Source organism: Hydra viridissima, unplaced genomic scaffold (genome assembly GCF_058129835.1).
Source record: "Hydra viridissima isolate aposymbiotic clone 2 unplaced genomic scaffold, HvirCarnegie_v1 scaffold_14, whole genome shotgun sequence".
In the NCBI taxonomy this organism is placed as follows: domain Eukaryota; kingdom Metazoa; phylum Cnidaria; class Hydrozoa; order Anthoathecata; family Hydridae; genus Hydra; species Hydra viridissima.
This window is the reverse complement of record NW_028324313.1, coordinates 6,592,386-6,611,303: the sequence shown is the minus strand read 5'-3', so window position 1 is coordinate 6,611,303 and position 18,918 is coordinate 6,592,386. Positions and strand designations below refer to the sequence as shown.

At 28.8% G+C, this 18,918-nt stretch overlaps 2 protein-coding genes and 1 non-coding gene across 3 annotated transcripts; 1 reads left to right on the top strand and 2 right to left on the bottom strand.

The window, feature by feature from the left end:
• Positions 1–799: 799 nt before the first annotated feature.
• Positions 800–2,750, bottom strand: LOC149879075 (uncharacterized). Its single transcript, XM_090072288.1, has 2 exons — positions 2,328–2,750; positions 800–2,206 (listed from the first exon to the last, which is right to left on the bottom strand). The coding sequence occupies exons 1-2, from the start codon at positions 2,416–2,418 to the stop codon at positions 1,902–1,904; spliced, it is 396 nt and encodes a 131-aa protein (XP_089928414.1). The 5' UTR covers positions 2,419–2,750; the 3' UTR covers positions 800–1,901.
• A 5,363-nt stretch (positions 2,751–8,113) lies between these two features.
• On the bottom strand, positions 8,114–8,186 carry Trnat-agu (transfer RNA threonine (anticodon AGU)). The gene has a single exon. It is a non-coding gene; the product is annotated as a tRNA-Thr (tRNA).
• A 1,720-nt stretch (positions 8,187–9,906) lies between these two features.
• On the top strand, positions 9,907–18,731 carry LOC145181081 (palmitoyltransferase ZDHHC17-like). The gene is made up of 18 exons (XM_090071398.1): positions 9,907–10,304; positions 11,012–11,182; positions 11,254–11,387; positions 11,562–11,639; positions 11,983–12,053; positions 13,601–13,674; positions 13,919–13,983; positions 14,181–14,254; positions 15,255–15,469; positions 15,640–15,779; positions 15,874–15,971; positions 16,274–16,398; positions 16,530–16,595; positions 16,976–17,069; positions 17,182–17,265; positions 17,368–17,519; positions 17,628–17,725; positions 18,290–18,731. The coding sequence occupies exons 1-18, from the start codon at positions 10,233–10,235 to the stop codon at positions 18,435–18,437; spliced, it is 1,959 nt and encodes a 652-aa protein (XP_089927524.1). The 5' UTR covers positions 9,907–10,232; the 3' UTR covers positions 18,438–18,731.
• The last annotated feature ends 187 nt before the right edge of the window (positions 18,732–18,918 follow it).

Here is an 18,918-nt window from a genome sequence, read left to right as displayed (position 1 = left end):
GAACGGAACGCGATTCGTATAATTCGCTAAGCGAATTAAAGTTAAATTGATTCGTAAAAATTTTTCGGATTAATAATCCGAACAGCGAAGTGAATCCGCAAAAAAAAAAATTCGCTAATGGTTCGTAAGTTAGTTTTCGGATTATTAATCCGAAAAATTTTTACGAACTGACTGTTTTAATCCGCAAAATAAGTCGGATTGGCTTTTTGCGGATTTTACGAACCGAATCGGCGGTGCCTAAAATTAAGTTAACGTGGCATTTAGTCAAAAATACTTAATTCGATTTGTTCGATCGACGATTAGTGTTTACTACGTAATGGCAAGGACCTAGGTCCATACCATTACGTAGTGTTTACTTATTTACGTCACGGGTACCCTGAAGGTGACTTAAGACCTTATGTCATATCCCATAAATTATTTTTTTTGATTTTGAAAGTAATCCATTTGTACATTCCAAAACTGTCAACATTTAAATTCTTTTATGGTAGCTTTTCGAGAAAACTTAGTTACAATACTTGTTTAATCTAGAGGTTATTACCCCTCTGACTCATACTAAGACCCCTGAGAGTGGATCAAATGGCCATATAAAATTTGTTTGGTTATTTGTGCTATTGTATTGACACTTTGGGATCGGATTTAGAAATAATTTCTGATAAAAACTTGGGTTTTTTAGTTTGAATATAGACAAATTTATAATGTTTTTAAAGTTAGTTTTTTTTATTGAAGAAGATAAGATAAATTTACAGGAATAGAGTGGTTTTATAGAATGATCTTGGAATTTGAGATAAAAAGTTCTAAGTAAATTAGTTTTTTTTCTAAAAAAGAAATATTTACTAAAGCATAAATACTACATTTAACTAAAATGAAAATCCTTGATTAGTGCTCTCAACAAGTTTTTTTTAATTAGTTTGAGAAGTTTGTCTACTATGCCTAGCAAAATATGTAAGCCTGGTATATTGGCATATGATAAGATCTTCATTGTTACATTTCCAGTCAATAAAGGAGGATTAACTACGTAACTAAAATATTTAGCTTTTGCAATGTTTCCTCCAGTAGCCATCCATTTGTTATACCATTTACACAAAGAAGTTAGAGAATATGACTCAGCTCTCAGCATACTAGGTAATTTTGTTTCGAAAAATGGACAAGGATACTTCGAAGCTGCTGACTGCTTTCCAACCATCAGCAGAAGAATCTTTAGATCTTCTGAAATAGAGTAAACCAGAGAGTTAAGTTTTAATTTATCCAACAACATTTTTATGTTTGCTTAGTTTTCATCAATAGAGGGTAATACAGCCAAATCTAAAGTTTTGTGAACACTAGTAAACTTAAAATCTTTTTATCCATACTCATCAGAATATTTCAGTCTTTTCTTTACACTTGAATGTGCATCAAGCTCTGGCTTCAATGTTATTGATAAGGTAACCTTTAGATAGCCTTGCCCTCCATCTACCCCAACTAAAACATCTACATTATCTGGTTCAAGAGATCTATGTTGTAAAACTGTTGCAACAAACTCATCAGCATTATTGCTCAGCATCAAACAAAGACAATAGATTTTTATTTTCTTTTGTTAACTTTTTGGAAAAACAAGACTCAACAGATTTTCTGCCTCCATTCACTCTTATAAATTGAGCAATCTCTAGCATCTTATAGTCACTAGTAAATTGGATACAAATGTTTAAAAAAATGAACGTTTTTTAAAGTAATGTATATTTTTTGAATTCTGTAGTAAACAATTTATATCTTGCATGAAGTTTTCTTTGTAGTTGTTTCAGCTTTGAGAGAGAAAAGTAAGGTGTTTTTGGTTCAACTACTCCAACAGAAACAACAAGTCTCTTAGGGCCAAAGGTGTTCAATTTTATCTCTGTGTCATTGGTTACTAAATTGTTGATTGTGGTTTATAAAAATTTTCCTTTAGTTACGGGTGAGGTAGATAGTACAATATGCGCCAAATTCTTTTGCTTAGCTAACTTTGTGCAAGGATGCTTAACACCTTTTCCTATAAATTGAAAACAGCTTCTAAAAAGAACAAAGTATTCATTGGTTGAAGAAAAAATCACATTATTTTGAATGTGATCTATATCTTTATTAGTTTCACATGAAACCATTGGTGGAGGAGTTGCCATTTTAGTACCATTTGTACGCCTGTTAACACAAATAAAACATTCACATTTCCCACCTCGAATAACTCTAGTATTAAGACCTAAAAGTAACAAGAAATTAGTTTTTAAAATGTAAAACATAATATTATTTATAAGCAAAATAATAATAATGAAAAAATTAAATAGTTTTTATTGACTTATTTTTTATTAGAAAAAACATACCTTCGTACTTAGGTCGAGCGGTAAATAAAAAGCTTTTTGAATCTGCTTTTTCTAAACTCACTAGATTTTTTCTACAATTTGAACATAACATTTTAGGCAGATCAGGGTTTTCAACAGAGAAGTTTTCCCAAAAAAATCACTTGATAGGATTTTCATAACTTTTTCCTTTTTGTGGGCATGAATTACTGCATTTGGTTTGAATGCATCTTAAATCATTGCCTTTTTTCAAACAGCATATACAAAAACATTTTAAAAACTCGTTATGATCTTAAGCAAAGTATGGCATTTCTTTTCTTTTCTTGAGAAATAATTTATATATTTTCAAATTAATTACTTACTTTAAAATAATTACTGTGTATTCAAATTGAAATACACAGTAATTTTATAATTATACTCGCTGTTATAACTAAAGTCTTCATTATTATTAAGTCTTTTGTTGACAACAAATATAAGCCAATCGGAAACTAATAAATATTATTATCACCAATCGCGTGGTTGCAATTAGAGAAAGTAAACAGCTATAATGGCCGATGGAAAAATATTATTTTAATGTTAAAACATCGTTATTTATAAAACTTCTTACTAAGTTTTCTCGAAAAGCTACCATAAAAGGATTTAAATGTTGATAGTTTTGATATGTACTTATAGACTACTTTCAAAATCAAAAAAAAAAATTAATGGGATATGTTATAAGGTCTTAGGTCACCTTCAGGGTACCCGTGACGTAGTGTTTACTTATTAGTGTTTACTACGTAATGGCATGGACCTAGGTCCTTGCCATTACGTAGTAAACACTAATCGTCGATCGAACAAATTGAATTAAGTATTTTTGACTAAATGCCACGTTAACTTATTTTTGTATTATGTAGCTTATTATGTTTTTTATTATTATGTAATTTTTATTATTATGTAGTTAACTTATTTTTGTATTATGTAGGTACCACTGATCTCTATAATAACTGGATAGCGCATCTCTAATATCAAAATTGACGCCAAAATCGCCATATTGGAAAGCCCCAGAACAATTAAATCTGATATGTGCGATAAAGCGATAAGCCGAAAAACAGAACTTAAAGCTTACGGGATTAAAATTTTTGGGGCTTTCCAATATGGCGATTTTGGCGTCAAAAAATAAGAAGTTTTGCTCGGAGTTGCGCTATCCAGTTATTATAGAGATCAGTGGTAGGTACTTACAAGAGATAAACGTAAACCAGTTTTTTTTTGCGAACCATGCTCGTTGCGCATTGTTACAAATCTTTTGTTTTAAACAATACAAATTAAATTACATTAAAGTCTGTCGGATTCGTCGAAAATATTTGGTCTCGTCTAACCAGTCACATCAACTTCCTTTTAGTTATTCAAGATCGAACAAATTGAATTAAGTATTTTTGACTAAATGCCAACAGCAATAGAATCAGGTTTTAAGCTCAATCTTATATAGCTAGATATTCTTAATATTTTAAGAAATAACGCTGATGATAATATAGAAATTGAGATCATTTACTTAACTACTTTAATACGTGTATAACTAGAAATATAGTTAGAAATCCAAAATATCAACTAGTTTTATAGCTACCTAGAGCATATTGGTTTCATGTCCTGGGAACTACTTCATCTACTATATTGCTGTAGACTTCCAGTTTATGAATATTATAGAATTTTCTATTTTTATGTTTAATAACAGAAATATATACAGTTAAGGATAAATATACAAAAAATGAATGTAAATACAAGAAAGAAAAAAATAGTTTGTCACAGTTTTAAAGAATTTAGCAAAGCCAAATGGCAAACCGCAAGAATAACTAAGTATTTAATTTTAAAATAACATGATTTACCAGCTATATATAAACTAAATTTTATTTGACAAAAACAAATGGGTTATTATGTGCCTTTTATGACAAATGTGATAAGATATGAAATATGAAAAACGAAAACATGAAATATCTGGCCGCATTTTGCAATTATAAATTTGAATAACTTTTTAAAAGGTTTTGCGTTATCAAATGAATTATAAAAAATCCTATTACAAAATACACCTAATAAAAATAATGCATAGTGGAATATATATTATAGAGCTCTTAGAGTAGTCGAGGCAACAAATGGCGACATATCGAAAAAAATAATAAAAAAATACACAAAATTAAGCCTGGTGAATGAAGGACCAAGGAGTTGAATGAAACCAGGCCTTGAAAAAAAATTTCATTTAAGCTTTTTTATATTTCGCTGTACTTTTTTTAGTCATTTTAAAACTATCCTTACAGGTCTATTTCATCATTGACAGAATTTTGTTTACATGAAAAAAGTTCCCAAATTTACAAATGCTCATCTTGAAATAATGATGAAAGTCTGTTCGTGTCGACAACTAATTTCCTTTACCTTGGTGTAATTTGTTTAATAATTTGTCAACGCGTGAAGTAGTTACTTTATCCTGAACAGTCTTATTAAACAAATGCGATAAAAGTTTAAACTAATACCACGTGATCAGAGATTCTGTTTTAAATCTGTGGGCAGCCATTTTAATAGATTTTTTTGTTGCCGGGTGAAAATTTAGAGTTTGTCGGAAACTCGCATGGCTCGCTGATTTCTGCGGCCTCTTTGATGTAAAACAAAAGAGTGCACATCCATCTCTTATAGGTCTATGGTAATGGTTTACTTTGATCTAAAACTTTTATTTGAATCATCACGTAATGATAGACAACTCAAACTAGGGGCAACTCAATCGTTTGAGATGTGACATCGAGAAAAAAATTCAAATCTTTGAGCCTAATTATAAAACATGGTGCACCATTTAAAAAAAAATATTTTTACCAAAAACGCACACCAACACTACTTCAATTTCTTTATATGGGCGATAAAGGGTTTCCTTAAACAATAATGTGGCGTCGATCGCCTAATTCTATGCTAAAAATTTAAATCGACGCCATTTGTTAGAGAATTCTATTTCAAATAGTTGATACTTTTATGCTTTAACACTGTGAGTTCCTGAAATGTTTTTTAGAACAAGAGCAAAAAAATTTAATGACAATTGCAATCAGACATTTTTTAATGATATAAAGCCATTTTATAATCAGCTAGACATCAACAATTTCCTCAATTTAGAAAATTGTTGATGTCTAGCTGATTATAAAATGGCTTTACATCATTAAAAAACGGAAACTATCAATACAGTAGGAGACAATTTACTACCTTTTTTCATATTCAAAGGAACGAAGGTTCCAGATGTTTCATATTTTTCTTTAGATACTTAAGTACATTTCAGTAAAAGAGGTTTATTGATCAAGAGGTTTTTATTGAGCTTTTGCATCATTTTAACGAGTTTCATACCCAAGTGGCTAGGAAAAAATTAATGTGACCATTTACAATTGAACTAAGGATACAAACGGACATTGAAGTAGTATGCATTTCGTCTCATAGTACACTTACAACCACTTGACACAGTAAAGCAGTTGTGTCCAAGTACTTGACTAATTCCGATGATGTTTTTTTACAACTTTCACATCGTCTTTAATAGAACATGGCCTGAAATAATCAAAAAAAGAGAATTAGTTCTAGATACCTTTTCTCATTGTGGTTTGTATCCTCTAGGAAATCCTTTGAAAGATTTTGAATACAAAAAGCCAGAAATGTTCAATAAAACATATTTCAGTAAGGAAAAAGTAATGAAAAACATTTTTTTTCTACTTTCAAAACTATAGTAACTTTTCCAAAAAAGATTTTAAATCCTACTTATGCAAAACGGCATATTGCAATCATCACGTCACCAGAAAATATTAATTTCATCAACGAATCACTTGCTTGAAAGGCTTCACGTACAAAAAACTGGTAAGGCAAAAGTCAATTTAAAAGGGCAAAAAGGTAAGAAAGAAAAAAACAAACAATAAAATAATAAATAAATAAGTCCTTTTTTTCCACTGATCCAAATCAGCTGAATACATCTGGTTTCTAACAGAAAAATAATAGAGATGAAGGGTTATACTGTATTTGCGCAGCTATTTGTAATGAAGCAAATGAAGAATGGTTTCAATGCTTGAGTTGCAATCAATTGGTATGTGAAAAATATTTTGGAGTAAGACATGTACCAGAAAAAATCTGCGCGTGTTCTGATGTTGTGTTTACGGAAACCGCGCATCATTTTAAATAGCGAATTGTTTTAAAATGTCATTGTATTAATGTTATTCAAAATTTAAACAACTCTGTTATTGAAACAACTAGTTTTAATTGAAATGTCATCAAATCATGATAAGAAGCGAGAAAAAATTTGCATTTTCTCGTTGAAAATCCATCAAAACATTTTCTAAAGAGCTGCAGATTGCTTTGAGAACAGTGTAGATTTTTGTGAAACGATTTAAGGACACTGGTACAATCAAAATGAAAATCAGGAACAGAAAGAAAAAAATATTTTAAATGGTAAAAAAAGTGAAAGATGCCTTTGACAGAAAACCGGAGATTTCTGTTCGAACTTTAGCGAATAAATTTAAGACTAGTACTTCCACTAACTTCACAAATTTTCTTAAGTGAAATTTGATAATATTAGTATATGTACTTTCAAAATATATATAACATTCAATATCGAAATACAATTGTTAAATAAATATCCTTTATAATTTCCGCGCAGATATTTTCTGGTACATGTCTTAGGTAAATGTGCAAATTGAGGGCAAATGATTTATAAACGTCTTGTTAATTCTTAAAATTTGTTTACGTTTATAGTAGAGTTATGTTGTCATAAAATGTGCTTTTTAATTAAATTAGTGGAACTGAAGAACTCGCCCTTTAAGTAACACATTCACTTGACATGACATAATAGATAATTTTATATACAAAAATATCATTTGAGGCCATTTTTATTGCATATACAAATTAACGAATTTGTTAAAGTAATATATTAATGACCGAAATTATTTCATGTACATAAAAATCAATGTCTGGTGAACACGGCGTGTGGTAGGGCATCCCATTTACGCGCCTCTAAAGTGTCCTTGACAATTTTTGTGACACGTGGTCGAGCGTTGTTGGCACAATTGGAGCGTTTGTCACAATTGGGGGGTTTGTCACAGTTGGGGCGTTTGAGCTTCAATGCTCGGCTCAGTTTCAACAATTCTTTTTGGTAACGTTTTCCATTAGTAGTCTCGTTTGGAAGAAGTATCTCATAGTAGATTACTCTGAGTTGATTCCAATTTGCCGTTGTAGCAGTTGTTCGCACGTAAAAAACGGTGTTTGATGTTTCATGATTTAAGTAAAATCGAAACCTAATTTCCTTGTTTTTGCTCCATACCCATGGTCTTTTGAAATCGAAACTTAAGACGGAACTGAAATTACTTGTTAAGTCATTCCCAAGGTTTTAGCCAGCACCTCTTAGGATAAATTTTAGTCCATCAACGACTTAAACTAAGTGTCTTCAAACTTGAACTGCCTCCCTTCGTGTTCTTTGACTGTGTCAAAACCTTTTAAAATGTTATAACCAATGCTCACACTTTTTTTTATCGATGGAATATGCTTCATTCTGCAATCGATGTCCATCAGCTGCAATTTTTTGAATTAAAACAAAAAAGTAGCTGCTATTGTTAGAGCACAAAAAAAGGTATTGTTAACACGTGTGACATCACACACACATACTGATTTTTAGCGAAAAATGATGACGCCTCAGCATGAATGTAGTTACAAAATGGTACGGTGGACTAGCTAGTTACGTCATCTTTTGTTTATCTCTCAAAACTTGTTTACTCCAAATACTGTTTTAAAATTTCATTCTTTTAAATTTGGGCAAAGTTTCCTTACAAACAAAAAGGCACTGCCCGGATTTGAACCGGGGATCTCCTGTTTACTAGACAGGCGCTTTAACCGCTAAGCCACAGCGCCAATATTTTCGCCTAATAACTTTTTTTAATATTTTTCAATATCCTTCAATATCTTTACTTATGGAACAAAACATAAAAAATGAGGTTAGTTTAAGGACTGGAGGTTCGAGCTGTGAAAGCTCAGATGAGCTCATGAACTCATGAAATGTATTAACAGTCTTTCTGAAGAAAGATTGGTAAAAGCTACTAAACTGATGGTGATTCTTTTATGTACAAAATAAAAGAATAAGATTGCTGAATCGAGTTCTTAAAAGAAAAAAACATTTGAGATGAATTCAGAGTCATTCTCAGGCAATCCTGGATAATTGGTCAATTGGCTCCGAGAGTCTCTCTATATGACATTCATGTGTGAAAAATTTGATTTGCAATGTTAATTTAACCGAATATATTAATTTTACCAAACATGCAAAGGATTTAAGGTAGGATTTAAAAACTCTTTTTTAAAATTTTTTTCTGATCAAAATTTTACATACAGCAAAATCATTTTGAAAAAATGATGTTACGCTTTTTAGAATTTCGAAACTAATAGGAAGCTTAACAATCTACCATCCTATTGGTTATAGTTGAGCAATAAATAATCCTTCATGTCAAGAAAACGAATATATTTGCAACTTATCTCGGAAGACCTCCAATTTTCCATTAAAATCAATAGCTGCCTTGGACTTCCTTGCTGTTTTAAGCTCAATGTATTCAAATATTTGTCGAAAATTCAAACTATCAGTCAACACTTTCACGGTCTTTCCTGTATTACTAATGAGAGCCGTCTCTAGAAATAGAAAATTTGCTTCCCATGTATCACTTCCAAGTCCATCAAATGAGCTCTCATATGCCAGTTGTATAAAACTCTGGAAATAGGTTTCAATGTTAAAAATTGCCAGGAACTTATCTTTACCATAAAATACATCATCGAAGCATCATTATCTTAATATTCCATACTTTATTCAAACTTTTTGATTAGATTTATACTCTTCAATTAACTTAATTAAGAAAAATAGTTATTACTTAATTGTTACTTATTTTTTTGCTCGTGTTTTTTTATTTTCCTTTTTTAAGAGATCTTTTTATTGATAAAATGTCATGTATTTTAATGATTTTAATTGTCATGAAATTTTACATATAAGATATTTTTTACATATGATATTTTTACAAACAGTTTTTTTAATGATATTTTTGTAAACATTGTAATGACTCAATGATGACCCTCACATACTACATACAAAAATCTATTAGAACCTCCATCATTGAATAGTTTATACATACAAAAATACTTGAAAACAACTATGAAAAAGTTTAAAAATTTTAAATTTTAAAATAAAATTGTGTGTTTTTTTTTAGCTGGTGAGCTTGCAAAAGAACCTTTCACTGCCGACACGTATTTGTGTCGGCGGAGGTTAATAAACACGTAACTTTGTTTGAAATCTTCCAGTAATACCACCATTCAAAGAATATATATATAAATACAAGAGTTTAACTGCCTCAATTAAAATAACCTTTTTAGTAATTTCTTTTATAGGAGATTATTTTATTTATTTCATCTAAAAAGAAAATTTACTTGTATTTTTGTCTTAATCTGAATTAATTCGCATTTGTGTTGTTGTTTAATTTGCGCCTCTCTGAACAAAAAAAAGCTCAAGTTCCGCAACATTTTTTAAAATTCGAGAAAAGTATATTTTCTTGTAAATTTCTTGTTAATAAACGTTTGGGAGAATAAAAAAATAAATACTTTGCGATATTGTCAAAGTTGATGAGTTTCTGTGCGTTTTGTTTTTTTCAATTTTACACCCCATCCCCGTTCTCCCTCCCCCTTCCTGTAGTAAATAGTAAGTAGTCAGTAGTTTTTTAAATACTACTTAAACTTCCTTAGTCTCTTTGCACTAATCACTGCCTCGGTGTAGCTATTTTTCAGTAGTAAACGAACTGAATGCTGAAATCTTACAACCCTAATTCTTACAAATCACTTTCGAGATAAACACGCAGTCTTGAATGACGTAGTATCAATATACAACAGTAAACAAATCTGAGGTGAAACAAGCTTGCAAAAAAAAAGATGTCTGACGAGTTCAGAACAGATCCATTACACTCTAGTCAGAATGGATGTCAACAAAAGCACTGCAATCAGGTGATTTAAAAAAAAACTTCTCTTTTTAAAGGTGCACAAGGGTTTAGTTCTGTCACAATAGCTAAATATATTGATATGGGTGGTGAATTATTGAATGTTGTCTGGGTTGTTACTTTCTCGCTGTTCATTATTTGCCTTTGAGATTTGCTTGTTAAAGAGTATTTTGAAGTTTTTATTATTCTATCGAGATTGCATAAATAATTACTTTAATATATATAAGCTGCTTGTATTTTTTACTGTTCTCTACATTAGCAGTTGTATATTATAACATAATGTAATTTTTGTTTATTATCACAAAAAAAGGTTTTTCCAAAATCCAATATTGCAGAAATATTTCTTTACATCCTGTTACAGTTTATTGTTACAACTCAGTATTGTTACATATAACAATAGTTAGGAATAAATATTAGTCACTGTAAATATCAGTCTTTGTTTCTTTTAATTGTTAATGATATGAATTGCTTTTCAAACTTTAGTTAATAAATTCTTATGTCTTTTCTGAAAACTGAGCAGTTGCTATGTTGGATATAAAACTAATTTAAGGTTTATTTTGATCCCTGTTTATTATTGATAATCTAACTTATATGCTAGTAGTAATAAAAATAAATAATTGTTTATCAGCATATATGTTTAAAGCGTATTTATTTATATTATTTATATATTTATTTATATTATTTTATAAGCGTATATGTTTTATTTCTCCCTAGAATAACCACAGTCAGACCAAAGGAGATGAAGAAACCTATATAAACATCCAAAACCTAAATAAAGAACATAAGTTGTACCCAACAAATACATTTGTTCCACATTCTCATGGAGGTTATACTGCAGCATCTTTGTATCAAGCTCCAGATTATGAAAAATATGATATCAAAAAGGTTGATTGACTTTTTTCTAAATCATGTACTTTTGATTTGATAACAAGTTGTTTAAGTTTTTGTTTGTTTAGGCCTCTCAATATGGTCACTTTAGTCGTGTAAAGGAGTTAGTTGAAGTAGAAGGAGTAGATATACAAAAGCCAGATTCAGAAAATGTTTATATGCTTCATTGGGCTGCAATTAATAACAGATTCGATATTGTTCAGTATGCTGATCTAAAATAAAATTTTTTTGTTTTCTTGTCTTAATTAGTTGTTTTTCTGAATCCTTTTCTTCTCTCTAACTCATTATTCATGAAAAAGATGAAAAATATTCAAATAGTAACTTCATTTTATTTTTATGTAATTTTTTTTTTAAATCTTGTATTCATAATTTTTAGATATTACTTATCTAAAGGAGCCCAAATTGATAAGCTAGGGGGCAACCTAAATGCAACTGCACTTCACTGGGCAATCCGGTATATTTTACTTTTTAAACATTTTGCATAACCGTGCTTGTTGTTAATGAATGAAATTTATTAAAATTTACAAAATAAAGCCCAGTTTAAGTTGAAAAGTTCTTATTGGAGATTTTTTTTTGGAGACATGAAGCTACTTTTCTTACCTTTTCTTTTTTTATTTTTTTAGTTAACCTTTATGAAGACATAATACATAGATTTTCTGTTAAATTTAAAATTTGCTTGTTTAAAGGTTTCTTCAGTTATTTTCAAAGAATCCTGTGTTCCTAATATTTTAATTTATAGTTTTTATTGGAAAATATCATGCTGTAAATATGTATTTAATAACTTATTTTATTTTAAGGCAAGGATTACTTGATATGACAATATTACTGATGAAAAATGGAGCTGACCCTCTGATAGAAGATTCTGAAGGTTAGTACTTTGTTAATACTTAACACTCAGGCATATCTTGAAATTAATTGTATGCAGCTGTTTCCAATGTGTAATTAAATTTCTAGTTAAAGATATAAAACTATTTGTTTTTAACCTGAAAATAATCAGAAAAACCTGTTTACAGCAAAAAAATACACCAATTTAAAAAAGCGAAGAAATATATGAAAAATAAGTTATACATAAAAGTATATGAAGAATAATTTATACATAGCTACAAGAGGAGAAGTTTGCCTATAATTTATAATTTTACCTAAAAAGCCATAACAGCAAATAAATACTTTATTTTCCCATAATGTTAATAAACTAGAAAAATGCAGAAAAAAGCGGTTTAGACCTTTCACTTATTATAACTATGGTGTAATCTTAATAGCAACAAAAATATTTGTAGTTGAAGAAATAACATATTTTTTAATGTAGCAGCCTGCGGTATTATTTTTCTCAGCACTAGTAAATGCTAAACTGTTTTTTAATCATTCTTGGCAATTATTTTATGTGGTTTTTAACCAATAGTTAAGTAGAGTTGTTTATCTAAATTTATTTTCCTGTGGAATGAGAAATTGAGACAATGAGTATGTATATTTAAATGAAAAACTGTATGAATGAATGTTCATCACCAGCAAAAAAGGTTTTGCTTATTTTTTAAAAATGTTTATCCACTTTGGCTTGATGAGTCCTAGAGCCTGCTAAATGAACACACATTCAGGCTTTTTGTAGAGAGAATTCTGTGTCTGTTAAGGGATGATGTTTTTTTAACAAATTTATTTCCTACCAGTACTGTTTTCTAGAAACCTAACTGTTGATCCTACAAAAATTCAAAAACAATTTTCAAAAATATTCAAAATTCTTACATTTGCAAGACTCAAACTTTCAGATTGTAGGGTTTAAAATGTGATCAACTTGCTCTAGTTAAAAGTTAAAACAGTGGATTTTATAAAAAACTTTAAGCATCCTTTTTCTTAAGCTACATACTTTTTCAAGGTATGCTGTAATGTTGCCCAAAAAATGTATAATATTTCAATAGTGTTTTTTGTTTGTTTTTTGTTTTAATATTCCTCACATTGTTTCTGCTCTTCTAGCAGTTAGGGAAGACATGTCCCAAGTGCGTTACTTGGCAGAAGGAAAAAATGCAGTATTTATTATCAATAAAATCAAATTAGGAAACAATAAGAACTGCAATAGTAGCTTAATTATAAAAATTGTAATAATCCCATAATAAGGCACCAGAGACTGTGCCTAAGTAAAGCATTAAAAACAAATTAACCTAATATATAAAATATTATGAATTTTTGTTAACTTTTTAACTTTACTACAAAAAATTTAGCATAATCATGCACTTTTTAGAAAAATGCGTAAATATATTAAATCTTAAAGCAATTATTCAGTGTCACAATCTTTTATGGGAGTATGACACAAAAAAAGTATCCCACTTATATATCCAAGGTTTCAAAAAACTCTAAGGGGTTTCCATATTAAGCAACTGCTCAAATAAGGGTGCTTTACCCTATAGATGTTTATATTTCCTTTAGGTTGTAGTTGTTTACATGTGGCTGCTCAACTTGGGCATTCTTCTATTACAGCATATCTTATTGCAAAGGGTGTTGTGAGTAAATGTATTTTCCAATAGTATTAAACTGAATTTACACTGTATAAATATGTTTTTTTTTTAACACACAAGAAATCATCGCAATATTCAATTTAATGGAATATACTGAATCAAAATTAATAATAGTTGCAAAGTTGTAAATGAGTCTAATGCTTGAATTTGTTGTTATAATTTGCTATGTGATATTTTTAACAAGGTTTAAATTATCCTATTTGAATTATCTTATTTAAATTAATTTCAGGATAGTGACTTGCTTGACAGAAATGGTATGACTCCACTTATGTGGTCTTCATATCGAAGCTTTAGGTTGAAAAAATTTTCTACTGCATGTTTTATATTTGATTAGATCTCTTGTAGATTTATAAATGCATAAACATTCAATGTATTATGGGGTATTTGATATGAGGTTTTTAACCATATTCAATCCAGAAAATTTCTTCTAATAAATGTTTTTTTTTATTAGTCTGATAATTTTAAATCAGTAAAATAATTTAATTTTATAGTGTAGATCCAACACGGCTGATATTAAATTTTGGCGCTTCTGTTAACTTTGCTGATCCTAAAAATAAAAACACAGGTAAATGAAGGTTGAGAAAGTTCAACTTTATAATTACTTTTTAATTTCTAATGGGTAACTTTTATCAATTATTATAATATAATAATTTTAGAATTTAAAATTGTTAAATGTATTAACGAGTAAAAATGTTCATGAGTGTAGTGATGTTGAATGTTATCTGAATGTTGTTTGCTTTCCATTTTTGGGAATGTTTAAGATTTTTTCTTTTTAGCTGTTAGCATTTTAACTGTGAAGGTAATGAAATGTATATGTATATATATATATATATATATATATATATATATATATATATATATATATATATATATATATATATATATATATATATATATATATATATATATATATATATATATATATATATATATAGGGGAAAGGGGGGGGCAGCTTTGAACACTTTTTAAACTTTTTTTTATAAATCAATATTTTAATTAGTCAAACCACTTTTTTTCTTCTGAACAGTCAAAACAATGATTAAGGAATAAAACTGCAGTGTTTTAACAAATTTTGAGCTAAAAAATAAGTCAGAATCCTTATTTCTTTAACATGTGTGAAAATGTTCAAAACTGCCCCAACCTGAGGCAGCTTTGAACACACCTGGGGCAGCTTTGAATTATCTCTGGCAAATGGAAATAACTAGTGATTAATTTTTTTTTTTTTTAAAAAAAAGCATTGATTTATTTTTAAATTTCATCAAGTTTAAGTTTTGAATAGTAAAAATCAGTTATCTTTTCTAAATTATCTAATCTTATAATCACTCTAAAGAGTTAGTCTAACAAAAGTTATATAAACTATTTAAGCTTTAAATGCCCCCCTCTCCCCTATATATATATAAATATATATATATATATATATATATATATATATATATATATATATATATATATATATATATATATATATATATATATATATATATATATATATATATAAATTAGTATATTCTAACATTAATTTTTTGTAAATAAATTTTAAATGAAAGTTATTTTGCTTATTTTAGCTCTTCATTGGGCAATTTTATCCAGTAATACAAATGTTATTGTTCCTTTGCTTCAAGCTGGTGCAAGTCTAGACTGCATAAATTCTTCTGGTAAAACGCCTTTAGAATTAGCAAAAGAGCGTGGTAATAATTGGATATGTAACAAGTTAAAAGATGAACAACATCACCGTGGCGTTGGCAAATCAGGATTTGTTAGAAACATTATAACCAATCCGGTAAGTAAGGAACCTGTTACAATAATTAACCATTGTAAATTGCAAACTTTTTTTTTTAGTTTTTAGTGAAGTGGTGAAACTAATAATCCCACTGAATAGTAATAGAGTTTGCACCAATACACATTATAAACTAAAGAATTTTTTTTTAATTTAAAATATTGTTTTGATAGGATACTAAACACAAAGCTATATTTCTTTTGTCTTCTTGTCCGTTGTTTATTATTGGTCTAATTCTTGAATATTCTCCCCTATGGGTGTACACAATATTAATGATCACTGCTCTTAGTGCTTTAGTGAATGGAGCTTTAAGGTACCTTTTTTTGTTTATAGTGATGCTAATACTGTTGAATTTAAAATTAGAAAATAATAAACAAATTAATAGACATGTATTTATAAACTTTTAGAGTGCTCCATGATCATAAGAAAAACCCTTTAGCAGTGGGTTTATATTTTGGAACTAAAGTATACATGTTCACCACTCTATTTGTATTTTTCTGGCCATGTATCTTTTTAAATATTTGTATTTATTATTTTTACTTTTTTAGTTAATTTTTATTATTAAAAGCAAGATTAAATTTAAAGTACTTTTTAAAAAAAAAATTTATAAATAAAGTCATTTATAAATATAAATAAAATGTAAAAAAAAAGTTATGAATATTACTGGAAATATTTTTTATAAATTGATGAAGTAAAACTGCAAATTTGTTGAAGATTCTTAAAACCTTTTTTTCTTAAATTAAAAAATGCAAAGTTTAATGATAAGATAAGGTTTTTTTTTTTGTTTTTCCTTAATTCTACATTCAGTGGTCAATTACTTTTATATACATGTAGCATTTTGGTTGAATTCATTTGGATTAACATATTGTTTTTATAAGTGCTGGTTATTTGATCCAGGTTATATTAAGACGTCACCATCACGCCAAAAAGAGGTTTACATTAAATTTAATTTGAAGCAAATAATTTTAATTATTTTTTAAGACAACAATTGGATTTTGAATAAAATGTCTTCATTTATTAAAATGTTTGTAGCAAAATGAACTTTTTTTAAAATATTTTTTAGGAGATTATTGAACTTGCTGAGTCAAAGATGTTGAATGATTTCTCTAAGTTTTGCACTACTTGTCTTGTAAGTGAAGTTTGTTGCAAAATAGAAACATTCTTTTACATTTCTTATCAAGCTTAGCAGAACTGCTAGACAATAATATATTTGACAAATGTCGTCGTCGTCATCATCATCATCATCATCATCATCATCATCATCATCATCATCATCATCATCATCATCATCATCATCATCATCATCATCATCATCATATAATCATCATCATCATCATCATCATCATCATCATCATCATCATCATCATCATCATCATCATCATCAAGGAACAATGGTCTTTTCAGCTTTTTTCGATCACTCATTAGTGATATCTCAAAAATATCAAAAAAAGCTTTATATCAGTTTAACTGGTTATGAAATAAGTTATGTTTACTTGCCTCTTTCACTAGGTTCGCCGCCCAATCAGATCAAAACATTGTCCTTTGTGCGATCGGTGTGTAGCGCGCATGGATCACCATTGTCCATGGATCAATAACTGTGTTGGTACGTTTATATTTCTTTTTTTGTTTTGTTTTTTTAAATAATTTTCAACTTCAAAATCACTTTTAAAATTACCTCTAGTTTGTAGTTTACTTAATACAATATTTATATTTAGGAGCAAACAACCATGCATATTTTGTAGGATTTCTATTCTTTCTATTTTTCATGAATATTTGGTATATCTGGGCAACAATAAAATGTAAGCTTTTTCTTTTGTTTGAAATGATGTGTTATTTAAAATTTACTTTTATTCTAAATGCAAATTTTATAAATCCAAAGTGTGAAACCTTATTTAATTTAGATTATAATAACTATTGTGGAAACTTTGGAGAAGGTATTGTGATAAATTCATTAAGAGCTGCAACATGTGCTCCATGGGTAACTTGGGGCTTTGTAATGGCTGTAATGCATAGCTTTTGGGTGTTGTCTTTATTATCATGCAATGTTTATCAAGTGAATTGGAGTTTGTATTTTTAATTCAGTCTATTATTGAAACTTGTGGGCATAATTTTTGCAGTAGAGCTTATTTTTGTTTATGTTCATGGTGTGTTGCTACTTTAGGTGTTATGGTTAGGCATGACCACCAATGAGCGTATGAATGCATCGAGATATAAACACTTTCATGATCAAAAGACTGGATCTTATGCTACTCCTTTTAGGTATTCTTTGTGTTTGTGAGAGCTTTTTTTAACATCAGTTAGAAATAATATTCACGCATACTGATGGGAGATAATATCCACACATACTGATGTAAGATAATAATATTCACACATACTGATGTAAGATAATATTCACACATACTGATGTGAGATAATATCCAGACATACTGATGTAAGATAATAATATTCACACATACTGATGTGAGATAATATCCAGACATACTGATGTAAGATAAGTTTAACAAACTAAGTTACTAATTATGACGATGTTTAACATTAACTTATATAATGAAAGTTATCGCTAATAAACTAAGAGTACGACCATTTGATAAAGAAGTTACTTTTGATCTAACGTAAATTTCATACTTCGGATTTTTTATTTTATTTGTTATCAAAAAATTTCAAGATAGAAAACAGTCGTTTAATTAGTTGATATCAAGGACCAGATAAAACAATGAGTTTCCCAGAGAAAATTCTCCAAAAACTGATTTTGATGTTATACATTTTCGGTTAACTTTTTTTCTTTACTTTTTATACTATTTAAATTTTTTTATTTTAATTTAGCAATAGTTTATTGCAAAATACGGCAGATTTCTTCAACATTTCGATTTGCGGCGTAATAAAACCTAACAAAATAGATTGGATGAACGAATTTGAGATGAGAGATTTTAAAGGACCTCAAGACAACTGGAGACGTTATCAAAATGTATGACTTGCTCTAATTATGGCTCATCAATCAATCCCATAATTTGTCTAGCCCGATGATGACGTTCGGTGAAGCTTGAGATAGCGCTAACATTTAACGTCAATCAGGACATTTTAGTAACAATGCTTTCAAATTTTTATAACAAGGGACTTTTTTTAAAAAATAATAAAAAAAACTTGAAGAGTAATATTCACTTAAATGTTTACACTTTTTTCGATTTTTTTTAAAAAAACTGATTGTTTTCATTCTATACTATACATTATTATAAATCTCGGTATAAACAACTCTCGATACCATTAACCATCTTTCGTTTCTCTTCAGGGGGGTTCGTAATATCGAGATTCCACTTAATTTTTTGCAATACGGTTGAATCAGTAAAAAAAGTAGCTAGTTCCTAATCTCATTAGATTTGCTTCGAAAGTTATTTCTGTTCGCATGCGATTGCTATAGCGACCACTTTTTGGTCATTTAAAACTTAAAGTTTTTA